General features: G+C 47.9%; 1 protein-coding gene and 1 long non-coding RNA gene across 2 annotated transcripts in view; one reads left to right on the top strand and one right to left on the bottom strand.

Moving 5' to 3' along the window:
• LOC145860087 (uncharacterized) overlaps positions 1-8243 on the top strand; it is a 12998-nt gene extending 4755 nt beyond the window's left edge. Inside the window, exon 2 of the long non-coding RNA XR_014380206.1 lies at positions 7679-8243. This is a non-coding gene — a long non-coding RNA (uncharacterized LOC145860087). The remainder of the gene's footprint in view (positions 1-7678) is intronic.
• zmp:0000001301 (uncharacterized) overlaps positions 1-14971 on the bottom strand; it is an 18636-nt gene extending 3665 nt beyond the window's left edge. The window contains exons 1-18 of the mRNA XM_014138727.3: positions 14791-14971; positions 14630-14696; positions 14283-14355; positions 14152-14194; positions 13900-13978; positions 13385-13473; positions 12879-13025; positions 12086-12137; positions 11394-11494; positions 9921-10006; positions 9667-9748; positions 9302-9387; positions 9088-9175; positions 8877-8925; positions 8341-8434; positions 7358-7458; positions 7089-7173; positions 6818-6922 (exon numbers count right to left, since the gene is read on the bottom strand). Of these exons, the coding sequence (XP_013994202.1) occupies positions 6818-6922; positions 7089-7173; positions 7358-7458; positions 8341-8434; positions 8877-8925; positions 9088-9175; positions 9302-9387; positions 9667-9748; positions 9921-10006; positions 11394-11494; positions 12086-12137; positions 12879-13025; positions 13385-13473; positions 13900-13978; positions 14152-14194; positions 14283-14355; positions 14630-14691 (1422 nt within the window). The 5' untranslated portion in view covers positions 14692-14696; positions 14791-14971. The remainder of the gene's footprint in view (positions 1-6817; positions 6923-7088; positions 7174-7357; positions 7459-8340; positions 8435-8876; positions 8926-9087; positions 9176-9301; positions 9388-9666; positions 9749-9920; positions 10007-11393; positions 11495-12085; positions 12138-12878; positions 13026-13384; positions 13474-13899; positions 13979-14151; positions 14195-14282; positions 14356-14629; positions 14697-14790) is intronic.

Genomic DNA, 14971 nt, shown 5'->3' with positions numbered 1-14971 from the left:
GCCGTCTCTGGATGTTCCGGACTGCAGGCCGTGTCAGGAGGTTCCGGACTGTAGAACGTCGCCGGAAGCTCTGGACTGGGAACTGTCGCCGGAAGCTCTGGACTAGGAACTGTCGCCAGAAGCTCTGGACTGGGAACTGTCGCCGGAAGCTCTGGACTGGGAATGCGCACTGGAAGCCTGATGCGTGGGGCTGGCACAGGGGACGCCAGAGTAGTAACACGCACCTCAGGGCGAGTGCGGGGAGCAGGAACAGGACACCCTGGACTGGGCAGGGGCACTGGAGGCCTGATGCGTGGGGGTGGCACAGGTGGCACCAGACTGGTGACACGCACCTCAGGGCAAGTGCGAGGAGCAGACACAGGACGTACCAGGCTGGATAGACTCACTGGAGGCCGGGTACGTGGGGCAGGCACAGGATATACTGGACCATGGAGGCGCACCGGAGGTCTCGAGCGTATAGCTGGCACACCCCGTCCTGGCTGGATGCTTACTTTCGCCCGGCAAATGCGGGGAGCTGGCACAGGACGAACTGGGCTGTGAATACGCACTGGCGACACAGTGCGCAGCGCCGGCGCAGGATATCCTAGACCGAGAAGGCGAACTGGAGACCAGGAGCGCTGAGCTGGCACCACCCTTCCTGGCTGAATACTCAACCTAGCACGACAAATGCGGGGCGCGGGCACAGATTGCACTGGGCTGTGAATGCGCATGACACGGTGCTTGCTTCTTCACTCGCTCCCCATGGTAAGCACGGGGAGTTGGCTCAGGTCTCCACCCTGACTCTGCCAATCTCCCCATGAGCCCCCCCCCAAATGTTTTTGGGGCTGCCTCTCGCACTTGCCTCGTGGTTGGTATAATGCCTCGTAGTATCGCCGCTCTGCTCTTGCTGCCTCGATTTCTTCTTTCAGACGGCGATACTCCCCAGCCTGACTCCAGGGTCTTTTTCTGTCCAGAATTTCCTCCCAAGTCCATTCCTGTTTCTCCTGGGCACGCTACTTGGTCCTTTGGTGGTGGGTGATTCTGTCACGGTTGTTGTAGGAAGAGGACCAAAGTGCAGCGTGTGTGTCGTTCCACATTTTATATATACTGTGAAACTATGCAATACATAAATACACTGAATGAAAAAACAACAAACCGTGACGCAGAGATGAACACATACACAACTCAAAAATGTATCACCCACAAAACCCAGGTGGAAAAACCCCTACTTAAGTATGATCTCCAATTAGAGACGAGGACCAGCTGCCTCTAATTGGAGATCATCCCAAACAAAACCCCAACATAGAAAACGTGGATCGGTGGCAACTAGAAAACCGGTGACGACGACCGCCGAACGCCGCCCGAACAAAGAGAGGGACCAACTTCGGCGGAAGTCATGACAGTACCCCCCCCTTGATGCGCGGCTCCAGCAGCGCGCCGACACCGGCCTCAGGGACGACCCGGAGGACGGGGCGCAGGACGATCCAGGTGGAGACGGTGAAACTCCCGCAGTAACGAAGGATCCAGAATGTCCTCCACCGGCACCCATCATCTCTCCTCCGGACCGTACCCCTCCCACTCCACGAGGTACTGAAGGCCCCTCGCCAGACGCCTTGAGTCCATGATGGCTCGAACAGCATACGCCGGGGCCCTCTCGATGTCCAGAGGGGGCGGAGGAACCTCCCGTACCTCAGATCCCTAGCGTGGACCAGCCACCACCGGCCTGAGGAGAGACACATGGAACGAGCGGTTAATGCGGTAATCGGGGGGGAGCGGTAATCTATAACAAACCTCGTTCAGTCTCCTCAGGACTTTAAATGGCCCAACAAACCTCGGTCCCAGCTTCCGGCAGGGCAAGCAGAAAGGCAGGTTTCGGGTCGAGAGCCAGACCCAATCCCCCGTCGCGAACACGGGTGCCTCACTGCGGTTGCGGTCGGCGCTCGCCTTCTGCCACCTGATGGCCCATTGCAGGTGCACATGGGCAGCGTCCCATGTCTCCTCCGAGCGCCGAAACCATTCATCCACCACAGGTGCCTCGAACTGGCTCTGATGCCATGGTGCCAGAACCAGCTGATAACCTAGTATGCACTGGAAAGGAGATCTGTTAGTGGAGGAGTGGCGGAGTGAGTTCTGGGCCATCTCTGCCCAGGGGATGAAAGCCGCCCACTCCCCCGGCCAGTCCTGGCAATAGGACCGCAGAAACCTACCCACATCCTGGTTAACTCTCTCTACCTGCCCGTTACTCTCGGGGTGAAAACCCGAGGTAAGGCTGACCGAGACCCCCAGACGTTCCATAAACGCCCTCCAAACCATGGACGTGACCTGGGGACCCAGATCAGAAACTATATCCTCAGGCACCCCGTAGTGCCGGAAGACGTGAGTGAACAGGGCCTCCGCAGTCTGTAGGGCCGTAGGGAGACCGGGCAAAGGAAGGAGACGGCAAGACTTAGAAAACCGATCTACAATGACCAGGATCGTAGTGTTCCCTTGTGACGGAGGTATATCCGTCAAGAAATCCACCGATAGGTGTGACCACGGCTGTTGTTGAACGGGTAGGGGTTGTAATTTCCCTCTGGGCAGGTGTCTAGGTGCCTTGCACTGGGCGCACACCAAGCAGGAGGAAACATAAACCCTCACGTCCTTAGCCAGGGTAGACCACCAGTACTTCCCACTAAGACAGCGCACTGTCCGACTGATGCCAGGATGACCAGAAGAGGGTGATGTGTGGGTCCAAGAGATCAAACGGTCGCGGACAGCAGACGGAACGAACAGACCCAACTGGACACTGGGTGGAAGTGGGCTCTGTACGTAACGCCCGCTTGATGTCCACGTCCACCTCCCACACCACCGGTGCCACCAGGCAAGAAGCCGGAAGGATGGGAGTGGGATCCGTGGACCGCTCCTCTGTGTCATACATCCGAGAAAGTGTGTCGGCCTTAGCATTCTGGGAACCTGGTCTGTAGGATAAGGTGAACAAAAAATGGGTGAAAAACATGGCCCACCTTGCCTGGCGAGGGTTCAGTCTCCTCGCCGCCCGGATATACTCCAGATTGCGGTGGTCAGTCCAAATGAGAAAATGGTATTTAGCCCCCTCAAGCCAGTGCCTCGACGCCTTCAGAGCCTTTACGACAGCCAACAGCTCCCGGTCCCCCACATCATAGTTTCGCTCCGCCGAGCTGAGCTTCTTCGAAAATAAATCACGGGGCAGAGCTTTGGTGGCGTACCCGAGCGCTGAGATAGCACAGCTCCTATCCCCGCCCCTATCCCAGCCTCGGACGCATCCACCTCCACTATAATGTGCCAAGGAGGGATCAGGATGAGCCCGCACGGGAGCTGAGGTAAACAGAGCCTTCAGGTGACCAAAAGCCCTGTCTGCCCCAGCTGACCACTGCAGTCGCACCGGTCCCCCCTTCAGCAATGAGGTAATGGGAGCCGCTATCTGACCAAAGCCCCGGATAAACCTCCGGTAGTAGATGGCCAACCCTAAGAACCGCTGCACCTCCTTTACTGTGGTTGGAGTCAGCCAATTACGCACGGCTGAAATGCGGTCACTTTCCATCTCCACCCCTGACGCGGAGAGGCGGTACCCGAGGAAGGAGACGGACTGTTGGAAGAACACACACTTCTCAGCCTTGACGTACAGGTCATGCTCCAACAGTCGACCAAGCACCCTGCGCACCAGGGACACATGCTCGGCGCGTGTAGCGGAGTATATCAGAATGTCATCGATATACACCACTACACCCTGCCCGTGCAGGTCCCTGAAAATCTAATCTACAAAGGATTGGAAGACTGATGGAGCATTCATCAACCTGTACGGCATGACGAGGTACTCATAGTGCCCAGAGGTGGTACGGAATGCCGTCTTCCACTCATCCCCCCTCCCGGATACGCACCAGATTGTAAGCGCTCCTGAGATCCAATTTCGTGAAGAAGCGCGCCCCGTGCATTGACTCAATCGCACTGGCTATGGGAGGCAGCGGGTAAATGTACCTCACAGTGATCTGATTGATACCTCGATAGTCAATACACGGGCGTAAACCACCGTCCTTCTTCACAAAAAAGAAACTCGAGGAGGCAGGTGAAGTGGAAGGCCGAATGTATCCCTGCCCCAGAGATTCGGAGACATATGTTTCCATAGCCGCCGTCTCCTCCTCTGACAGAGGATACACGTGACTCCTGGGAAGTGCTGCATCTACCAGGAGATTTATCGCACAATCCCCCCGTTGATGGGGTGGTAATTTAGTCGCCCTCTTCTTACAGAAGGCAAGAGCCAAATCGGCATATTCAGAGGGGATGTGCACGGTGGAGACCTGGTCTGGACTCTCCACCGTAGTGGCACCAATGGAAACACATACACACCTCCCTGCGCACTTACGTGACCATCCCTTGAGAGCCCTCTGTTGCCACGAAATAGTGGAGTCATGATAGGCCAACCAGGGAAGGCCCAGCACCATGGGAAACGCAGGAGAATCAATCAGGAAGAGACTAATTCTCTCCTCATGACCCTCCTGCGTTATCATACATAGTGGAGCAGTGGCCTCCCTAATCAGCCCCTACCCTAAAGGACGACTATCTAAGGCATGTACAGGGAATGGCACATCAACAGGAACAATAGGGATCCCTAAATTAAGTGCAAATGAACGGTCAATAAAGTTCCCAGCTGCGCCTGAATCTACTAGCGCCTTATGCTGAGAATGCAAGGAAAACTCAGGAAATTCTATACACACACACACGTGAGCAACAGGGAGCTCTGGGTGAGTCAGGTGTCTACTCACCTGGGATGATCCGCCAGTGCCCTGCCACCTGTAAGGGTGGTGTCCCTGCATGCCAGCTCCCGACGAACGTCCTCCCGTAGACTACACCGGTAATGGTCGATCAGGGCCCTTTCATTCCATCCCGCGCTGGCGGCCAGGGTCCTGAAGTCCAGTGCATAGTCTTGTGCGCTCCTCATCCCCTGTCTAAGGTGGAACAAGCATTCTCCCGCCGCTCTCCCCTCAGATGGATGATCGAAAACCGCCCGGAAGCGGCGGGTGAAATCTTCATAGTGGAACAAAGCTGCGCTTTCTCTCCCCCATACGGCGTTGGCCCACTACCATTACTCAAGTGCTTTCCCCGACAGACAGGAGATGAGGGCGGATACGCACTCGTGTCCCGAAGTAGCCGGGTGGACGGTCACCAGGTAGAGCTCCAACTGGAGCAGGAACCCCTGGCACCCGGCAGCCGTCCCATCACACGCCCTCGGGAGCGAGAGCCGAATCCCACTGGGTCCAGGTGACGGAGGGGTGGACAGCGGTGTGGGTTGTGGTGACGTTGAGGGGGGTGTGGGAAAATCCCCTCTCTCCCATCGCTCCATGGTGTACAGCATGCGATCCATGGCTGTGCCAAGATTTTGTAGCATAGTCGCGTGCTGCTGGACGCGCTCCTCCACAGGTAACGGAGGACTGGGTGCACCTGCTGACTCCATAATATAGGTGCGTGTTTCTGTCAAGAGTCAATGTGCAGCAGGTGGGACGGAGTCAGGCGCAGGACACAGAGAATGAGTAATAAAGGTCTTTACTCAACAAAACAACAAAATATTTCACGCAGGGAAAATAACTCAGCTCACAATTACACGCGACACCTTAACACAGAACAAACACTCACAAAACCAAGGGGGAAACCAGAGGGTTAAATAGGGAACAATAATGATGAAATGGAAATCAGGTGTGTACAATGAAGACAAAACAAATGGAAAAAGAAAACGTGGATCGGTGGCAACTAGAAAACCGGTGACGACGACCGCCGAACGCCGCCTGAACAAGGAGAGGGACCAACTTCGGCGGAAGTCGTGACAGTGCCCTTCTTTGTGAGGTATTGGAAAACCTCCCTGGTCTTTGTGGTTGAATCTGTGTTTGAAATTCACTGCTCGACTAAAGGAACCTTACAGATAATTATATGTGGGGTACAAAGATGAGGTAGTCATTCAAAAAGCATTTTAAACACTAATATGCAGAGTGAGTCCATGCAACGTATTATACAACTTTTTACTCCTGAACTTATTTAGGCTTGCCATAACAAAGGGGTTGAATACTTATTGACTCAATACATTTCAGCTTTTCGTTTTTAATTTAAAAAAAAATTTAATCTTAAAATGTAATTCTACTTTGACATAATGGGGTATTGTGTGTAGGTCAGTGACACAAAATCTCAATTTAATCAATTTTCAGTCTGTAACACAACAAAATGTGGAAAAAGTCAAAGGGTGTGAATACTTTCTGAAGGCACAGTGCAGATAAATTCTTCAGATTTACTGTTTTACACAATATCTTATCAGAGCACTGGCTAACCATGGTTGACCAACTCCCTGACAAACATGGCTGACCCTTGGACCATCATAAGAAGGTTCCTCTCAGTTCTAGTATTCTAATTCCTAATTCAATGGAAAAAAGATGCCCTATACCTGGCTTTCAGCAGGACATTGAGCGTACACTTCAGCAAAAGCACATTGGCGTATTCATAGGTGGACTGCTACCTTTTCTGAACAGATGAGGGGTTTTCTGGTAGCCTAGTGCTGAAAGGTACACACACTCCCCAAAAACCCATAATGTCATGTGATCATCCACTAGAAATAAAACTGAATTGAATACAACTTCACATGTAATCTCCTACACTTCAGGAATACACTTCTAATTCTACACCTGAAACTGCATGCATGTTTATGTTTGTGCTACTGTTTGTGTGTGTGTGCGTGTGTGCGTGTGCGCGTGTGTGTGTGTGTGTGTGTGTGTGTGTGTGTGTGTGTGTGTGTGTGTGTGTGTGTGTGTGTGGTGTGTGTGGGTTAGTAACCACTACACACCCTGAGTTTACACAGCCCCTTCCTTTCCTTGTCATTCTCCTCTGCCCGTGCACGTAGCCAGGTCTCATTCTGGGCTCTGTGTCGCTCAAGCATTTCCTGTAGTTCCTGCAACACCAAAACCACAAACAAAGCTTCTGTCATTCTTCCTGGAAAACCATTATTTCATAGAATACAAATTATTCACCCACACAAAAAGGGGAACTATTGGAAAGCTACATATTTAGTGAATGAGTGAGTGAATGATAATCTTGAACTATGAGTGAGCCTTTACCTCCTCCTGTTGCTGATGGTGGGCTTGGTGAGCTTCTCTCTTGTACTGAAGAGCAGCTGCAGACTGAGCAAGCTCTGACCTTTCTCTACAGTAATGAATAACTTATTGAACGGATGAATGAATGCATGCATTAATTAATTGGTTTGTCAGTCACTCAGTCAATGAATGAAGAGTTTATTGGTCAGGAAAATGTTTGACCTGTTTGTCAAACCTGTTTGTCAAAGGTCATCTGTTTGTCAAACTTTGGACCTAGATTGAAAACATAATACCTGTCAAGCTTCTGGAACTCTCCATCAAGCATGGAGAAAGCTTTATGGATCATATCCATCGCCTCATCTCGGACGGCACTGAAGTCTCTTTGGGCTGTAACCTAATGATGTAACATCAGCATGATAAACATGCAGACTACAAGTTGTTATAGAAACAGTATGTGAGCAAGTTGCTACTACCTGGATATAATAGCATGTCTTACAAGGTGGGATTTTCTTAAGGAAAGTTTGACTGCTCACTCTCTCTCTCTCTCTCTCTCTCTCTCTCTCTCTCTCTGTCTCTCTCTCTCCCTCTCTCTCTCTCTCTCTCTCAATCCCTAGGACCATGCCTCAGGACTACCTGGCCTAAGGACTCCTGCCTGTCCCTGTCCCCAATCCACCCAGCCATGCTACCGATCCAATTCTGCTGTTCATGCCTGAGGCTATGGAACTCTGACCTGTTTCTCCGTACATGCTATTTTGTGCCGGACCTACTGTTTCAACCCTTTCTCTCTCTAATTCTTTCCCGGACCTCTGAATGCTCAGCTATGAAAAGACAACTGACATTTACTCCTGAAGTGTTGAACTGCTGCACCCTCTATAACAACTGTGGTATTTATTTGACCCAACTGGTCATCTACAAAAGGTTGAACGTCTTGAAGAACGACCGGGCCATGTACTCTTATAATCTCCATCTGGCACAGCTAGAAAAGGACTGGCCACCGCTCGGATCCTGGTTCCTCTCTAGGTTTCTACCAAGGTTCCTGCCTTTCTAGGGAGTTTTTCCTAACCATTGCGCTTCTGCATCTTCATGTGCATTGCTTGCTCTTAGGCTGGGTATCTGTATAGAACTGCGTGACAACTGCTGATGTAAGAAGGGTTTTAAAAATACATTTCATTGATTGATTGACTGCTTTAAAATGTTTTACTAAGTTACTACATCATACAGTAACAATGCCTCTATGCAGTTTGATGAAAAGTTCACTGCTTTTCATGTGACCCACCTGTGCAGAGGCAGCTGCATCCGTCCTCACAGAAAACAGAGATGGAGACTCACTCAGCTCATACTTGACATTGGGGACCTTTGTCGGCGCGAAGCTGATCAAATGAGAGCGAAAAAGCTTTGTGAAACCTGAAACCTAATTTGAATAACTGTAACTGTGTAGGTGTAGGATCTTAACTTGATCATCCTGTTGAAAAACAACTTTCCTCAAAAGCAGGAAAATGTAAAACTTGTAGTGTATTTGGGGTTTAAAAAGGCTTCTAAAGTTTGTAATTTCCACAAAAATTTCAGACTAGATTTTCCCTTCTGAAAAATATATCAACCGCTACAAAAATGTCCATTCATTAAAATCCACACAATAATAGACATTTCCTGTTTTGCTGCAGGACAATTTTTCTGCTGTAGGAGACTGGTTCAGATTCTACATCTGTAGGTAAACATAAAATAACACAGCCAAACCAGAAAAATAAGTCTGCAAAAGAGAGCAAAATGTTAATTGTAGTTTGAATAGGATAGCTGACATAACAAAATACTAACCCATGGCTGACTCCCTGAAGTCCAAACTCAGATAGAATCTCCTTCATCACTATTAGAAGAACAGAAAGGAACTGCAGAACCGGCTTGTCAAATTACATCAAACTCCCAGAGACACACGAATAAAGGTTGAAGAAAGATGTAAAAGTGTAACGGAATGGCAAAAAACTACCCAAGTATTGGAAATCTTTGAAATTGATATAGGCTGTGTTACCTGGCTGTCTTTCGGATGGGTTAATCAATTTCATCACCTTCAGGTCATTGAATTCTTGTTCTTCATTTTTGCCACCGAATACATATATCTGCATAATACGAACACCAGGTCATTAAGAGAGAGAAATAGAGGAAGAGATAGACAGATGACACACACGTGCGTGCACACATATCCAAGCACGCACACACACGCACACACACACACGCACACACACATGGCTGTGAAGGATGAAGGCTGTGTGGTCATGACGGCGGGCCGGAGGAATCCCCACATAGAGAGGCACCTTCCATTTCATCTTAGCTGGAGTGGGGGAGATGGAGGGAGGGAGGGACCAGGGAGGGAGACAAGTAGAGGGAGGGAGACAGGGAAGAGGGGAAATGTCAGTACATGTCAGCTACTAGGCCTTTATCTGTAAACCTGGGATCTTTATTCAAACCGCTGAAAACAAATAATAATTGCTTGAAGGAATGAGGGATGGATTTTTGTGCATGGACTTTTTCCACACGAGGGCAGCAAACATGCAGTATTCAAATGCCCATGCTAATATAGTGGAAACCATGATGATGCTGTTTGACTTACCAATGCTTAATTTATGAATTTCATTTGTTGATGTGACTGTTCCATCCTGACTGGTGCATTTTCCACCAAACAAGTAAATATCCTGAATTGAATGATATTCAAATAATAAGAACATGAGTACATGAATAACACCAAAGTAGACATTCATAGTCCGTTAAGGATTTAATGATTCAAGCATTCTGTTGCCTGGCAATATCAATATCATTTGATATTTTTGGTAGGTGGTGAGGGGGCATTTAGTGTGATGTTTATACCTTGTCATGATGTGCTGTGAGGGTCTGACCTGCACAGGCCAGGGGTGACTCCCCCTTCACACCATACCTCTGCCACACCAGGGTTTCTGAGAATGACAGGTCACTTTAGTTCACTTCAGCCCCATTCCACTGTGACATTAATAATGCACTATTGATGTCACAATGAGTTTAGAATAACAACATTACATCATAGTGGTTTGCTGCTGGTGATTTATTCATAATGTCAGAATAGGCTGTCTGAGGATGAGGTCAGACAAGTTGAGCCCCATTCTGATAATTGCACTGTGACATCAATAATGCACTACTTATGTCACAATAAATGTAGAATTACAACATTACATCATAGTGGTTTGCTGGTAGTGATGTCATTAATGAAGTCACACTACACTCTTAGAAAAAAAGGTGCTAACTAGAACCAAAAAGGGTTCTTTGGCTGTCCCCATAGGAGAACCCTTTGAAGAACCCCTATTGGTTCCAGATAGAACCCTTTTGGGTTCCATGTACAACTCTTTCCCCAGAGGGTTCTACATGGAACCCAAAAGAGTTCTACCTGGATCCAAAAAGGGTTCTTCTATGGGGACAGCCACAAAACCCTTTTGGAACCCTATGTAGGCTGTTTGAGGATGAGGTCACTTAAGTTCAGAATCATAGATGCAGCAAAGAGGTCAATGGAACGCAGACCATGAGGGAAAGAAGATGGATGCCGTATTGGCGCACATACAACAAATCTGATCTAACAAAGTGGATATTTGTCAAATCCGTCATGATTGATGTATTGAAACAGGCCCACAATGTGGTTACTAAAGTCCTATTTGGATATATTTCTCTGTTTTCGCTGCATAACATTTAGAAGTAGTCCCTTTTCAGGTTTAGAAGAAGCGACTGCTAAATGCTAACTACTGTTTGTATAAACTGGTAGCATAGCTAGCATACAGAAATTGTCAGTGGTAGTCAAAGTAGTTTTTAACTATAATGCAGTTGATTGGTGACAATGACATGAACATGTATTGGGGTTGACCTCCATACAAGGATTATACTCTGATTTTTCCCTCTAGTGTAAAATACACATATAAACAATAGCCTAATGTAGGCTAATTTTGATGGGTGCAATGAGGAGAATCGGATCTTTCCCCCACAGCATCTTTCCCCACTCGTTTTCATGGAAATTCCATTGTTTTGGTAGAGTTCGATTGACCTCTTTACCGAATCTATTTTGACAATTCCAATGTGACATCAATAATGTATTATTGATGTCAGAATGAGTTTAGAATAACAGCATTACAGCAGTTTGATGTCATTTATGATTCAGAATTACACACTTGCATCACAGTTGTTTACTGAGGTTTTGGTTTGATTAGAACATTCCACTATTCTAATGATGTCACAATGGGTTTACTAAAATGTGTAAAGCAAAGTCAAATGTAAAGTATATCAGCCCATGCAAAGTCTGTAGGAGCACTAGCATTTCTTTACTCGTGTTGAAAACATGAACGTCTTTGTAGTAGCAGCCATCCTCAGCACATCCCCCAAACATGAACACCTGCTCACAGACTACAGCAAACGTGTGGTTGTATCTGCAAAGACAAAACATCACAGACACAGGCAAATACTGTAGCAGGCTGCATCTGCAGGATCAGAGCATATCAACAAGGGATATATTAGGCTACAGTGTTATCTGTCAAAACTAAAATAAGTGTTCGTACTGACAAAAAACTGGACTGAACTGAACTAAGTTCAGAACTGAAATGAAGCCAAACTTGTTGTCTATGGCCTGTTGTTGCAAGGCAAGGGCTGTGTGAATTTGGATTGGGATGAGGATGAGAGTGCCCGTACTAGACTGTTGGGCGTCCTTGGAACGGTCATGACTGAACCGTGCCAAGTACTGGGGGGCGTCAATGGAAGACAGATGGCATTCAGATATAGTTTCACATGAGGTCGTCCGTTACTCTATTGGTTGCCGTTGTCAACATACTGTGCCATGGCAACCTTTCACGCACACTCTGTGATGGAATGCAGCACAGCTAACAAACAAGTCTTCTGGTGTACAATATTAGCTAAACCCAGCAAATGTAATGATGCATCCTTTCAACAGGAGAATCTTTAGCTCATTTCTGTCATTTGAGACCACTAGTTAGGCTTCTTATGTTTACGATGGTGTAAATTACCTTGCAGATGGCAGAGTGCCAGTGGTCTTGACTGGGGTCCAGCTCAGAGAGACTGAAATACAAGTAGTCACACTCTGAACCAAAGAGACTGAAGAGATGCATTACTCTACATGCATAAATATTTCCTCTGACCAAAGTTCACCTCCACGGCAGCATTATTTATAATTTACTTCCTAATCAGTGAGTTCGACCTGACAGCAACAGGGTCACTGATTTGGATGAAAGTGTTTGCTATGCTTGTAAGTGACCATGGCTCCACCCTGGCCCATACTGACCTGTTGTGACCATGGCTTCACCCTGGCCCATACTGACCTGTTGTGACCATGGCTCCACCCTGGCCCATACTGACCTGTTGTGACCATGGCTCCACCCTGGCCCATACTGACCTGTTGTGACCATGGCTCCACCCTGGCCCATACTGACCTGTTGTGACCATGGCTCCACCCTGGCCCATACTGACCTGTTGTGACCATGGCTCCACCCTGGCCCATACTGACCTGTTGTGACCATGGCTCCACCCTGGCCCATACTGACCTGTTGTGACCATGGCTCCACCCTGGCCCATACTGACCTGTGGTGACCATGGCTCCACCCTGGCCCATACTGACCTGTCGTGACCATGGCTCCACCCTGGCCCATACTGACCTGTGGTGACCATGGCTCCACCCTGGCCCATACTGACCTGTGGTGACCATGGCTCCACCCTGGCCCATACTGACCTGTGGTGACCATGGCTCCACCCTGGCCCATACTGACCTGTGGTGACCATGGCTCCACCCTGGCCCACACTGACCTGTGTTGAACATCATGAGGTCATCAGTGGGGACACCGTCTTGGAGCCCACCGTAGACATAAATGTTGTCTCCCACGGAGAAGGAACTGTGTCTGATGGTTCTAAGAGACACACCCCCTGTGGCAAGCCGCTCCCACGTCAATGACACTATAGCCAATGAGACCAGAGGGCATGCTTTACTCAGTGTTAAACTGTGTAGTTTTAGTTACAATGAACTGTACAGCAAACTCAGTAATGAACATCACAATCTCACCCTAAGCATGGCATGGATCGTGAAAATAATAAACACTACAGCTACTACTCTTTCAAAATTGTTGTTGTTATGGCAATGTTAGTTTGGGGGAGTTAAGCTCTTTCATCTCATCCATTGACACTGGAAGTGGCAAAGAATCTGGAGTTTTAACCAATTATGTTAGCCTTCATCTTTGAGTCGAGGCTGGGTTCCTTCTTATCATCTACACTGCTTCCCTGTAATAACCCAGGGACTCCCTGCCCTGTAATCTTACCTATGTCAAAGCAGTAGACTCCAGGAAGACATTCTCCAGCCTGTGGACTGGCCACTCCTCCAAACAGGTAGAGCTTGCCTTTAACCACACTGCGGAGGCAGGAAGAATTTATCTACAGTATATATGTACATTTTTTTAAATGTTAATTAACCTTTGTTTAACTAGGTAAGACAGTTAAGAACAAATTATCATTATCAATGACAGCCTAGGAGCAGTGGGTTAACTGCCTTGTTCAGGGGGAAATGACAGATTTATACATTGTCAGCTCGAGATTCAATCTAGCAACCTTTCGGTTACTGGCCCAATGCTCTCACCACTAGGCTACCTTCCGCCCCAAGGGACTTCCTGCCCTGTAATCTTACCTATGTCAAAGCAGTAGACTTAACAGGTGTCTCAATGAATGTCTCCATGGTTGATTTGTAAACAAATAGCATACCGTATTAGTATGGTCTGAGATTGAAATGGTAATTGATATATCCTAATTGTTAAGATGCTGTATACAGTATATCAATTACCAAATTGTGTGTCCTTCTCTTGCTGAGGGTATAACCCCATTCTGTGGCATCACCTCCCATGTGATGTGAGTGGCTGAAACTAGAAACATAATACAAGTTTGTAGAGTGAAGTGAGTAATCATATGTAAGTAATGACATTATATTGCATGTTTAAGAAGGCTTGTATCATGATTCATCTAGACTGTCAATAGGGGTATTTAGTCATAGCCTACATGTGTTGGGTTGAGCTCATTGAGTATAATTATACTGTACCTGTGAGCATGTAGAAGTCATTCAAATATACTGGCTGCTCCTCCTACAGAACAAGGGGAAATACATTGCTAGGTTCATTGCAGTGTTTTAGATAGGCTTACCAATTACTAGCATAAGGTAATGAGATTTACCTCATGGGATATGGTGGACACCCCTCCAAACAGGAAAGCTATATTCCCAGCCACAGCTTGCGCATGGCCGTGCCTGGGAAGGTGGAGATATGTGGAAATGGAGAAACTAAACATGGAAACAACTATGTTGTTTTTCCATCTGCTTCTAGAGAGGCATGTTCAGCCAAGTTAAGAAAATACTGGGGGCATACCTGAGGTGATGACGGGGAAAAGCTGAGCGGTCACTGAGAGAAACACACACACACACACACACACACACACACACACACACACACACACACACACACACACACACACACACACACACACACACACACACACACACACACACACACACACACACTTACCTGGGGCTTGGTGGTTTACCTTTCGTTTCCTTGGCAACCCAGTGTCCACTTGCTAAGGCCATTCTGTCTACAGAAACAGGCATAAAAAGCTCTAAAGATGATCAATATATTTTACTGACAAAAGTGCCAACATGAAGTAATCCTGGTGTTAAATAATGTACCATAAATATTTTGGTGGAGAAGGAATCTGCCCCGGGTGATCCTAGAATAGTTCGCTGGTTTTAAGCACCGTGTCCTCTTACAGACACACCTTTGCCGTGCAGGTACTGTAAACTGAACACTCTCGTTGCCTAGTGATGACCACAAACAGACCTCATGAAGCACAAACTACCAGTAGCAATA

The sequence above is a fragment of the Salmo salar genome, chromosome 13 (genome assembly GCF_965601325.2).
Source record: "Salmo salar chromosome 13, fSalSal1, whole genome shotgun sequence".
Classification (NCBI taxonomy): domain Eukaryota; kingdom Metazoa; phylum Chordata; class Actinopteri; order Salmoniformes; family Salmonidae; genus Salmo; species Salmo salar.
This window is presented reverse-complemented; position numbering and strand designations above follow the sequence as displayed.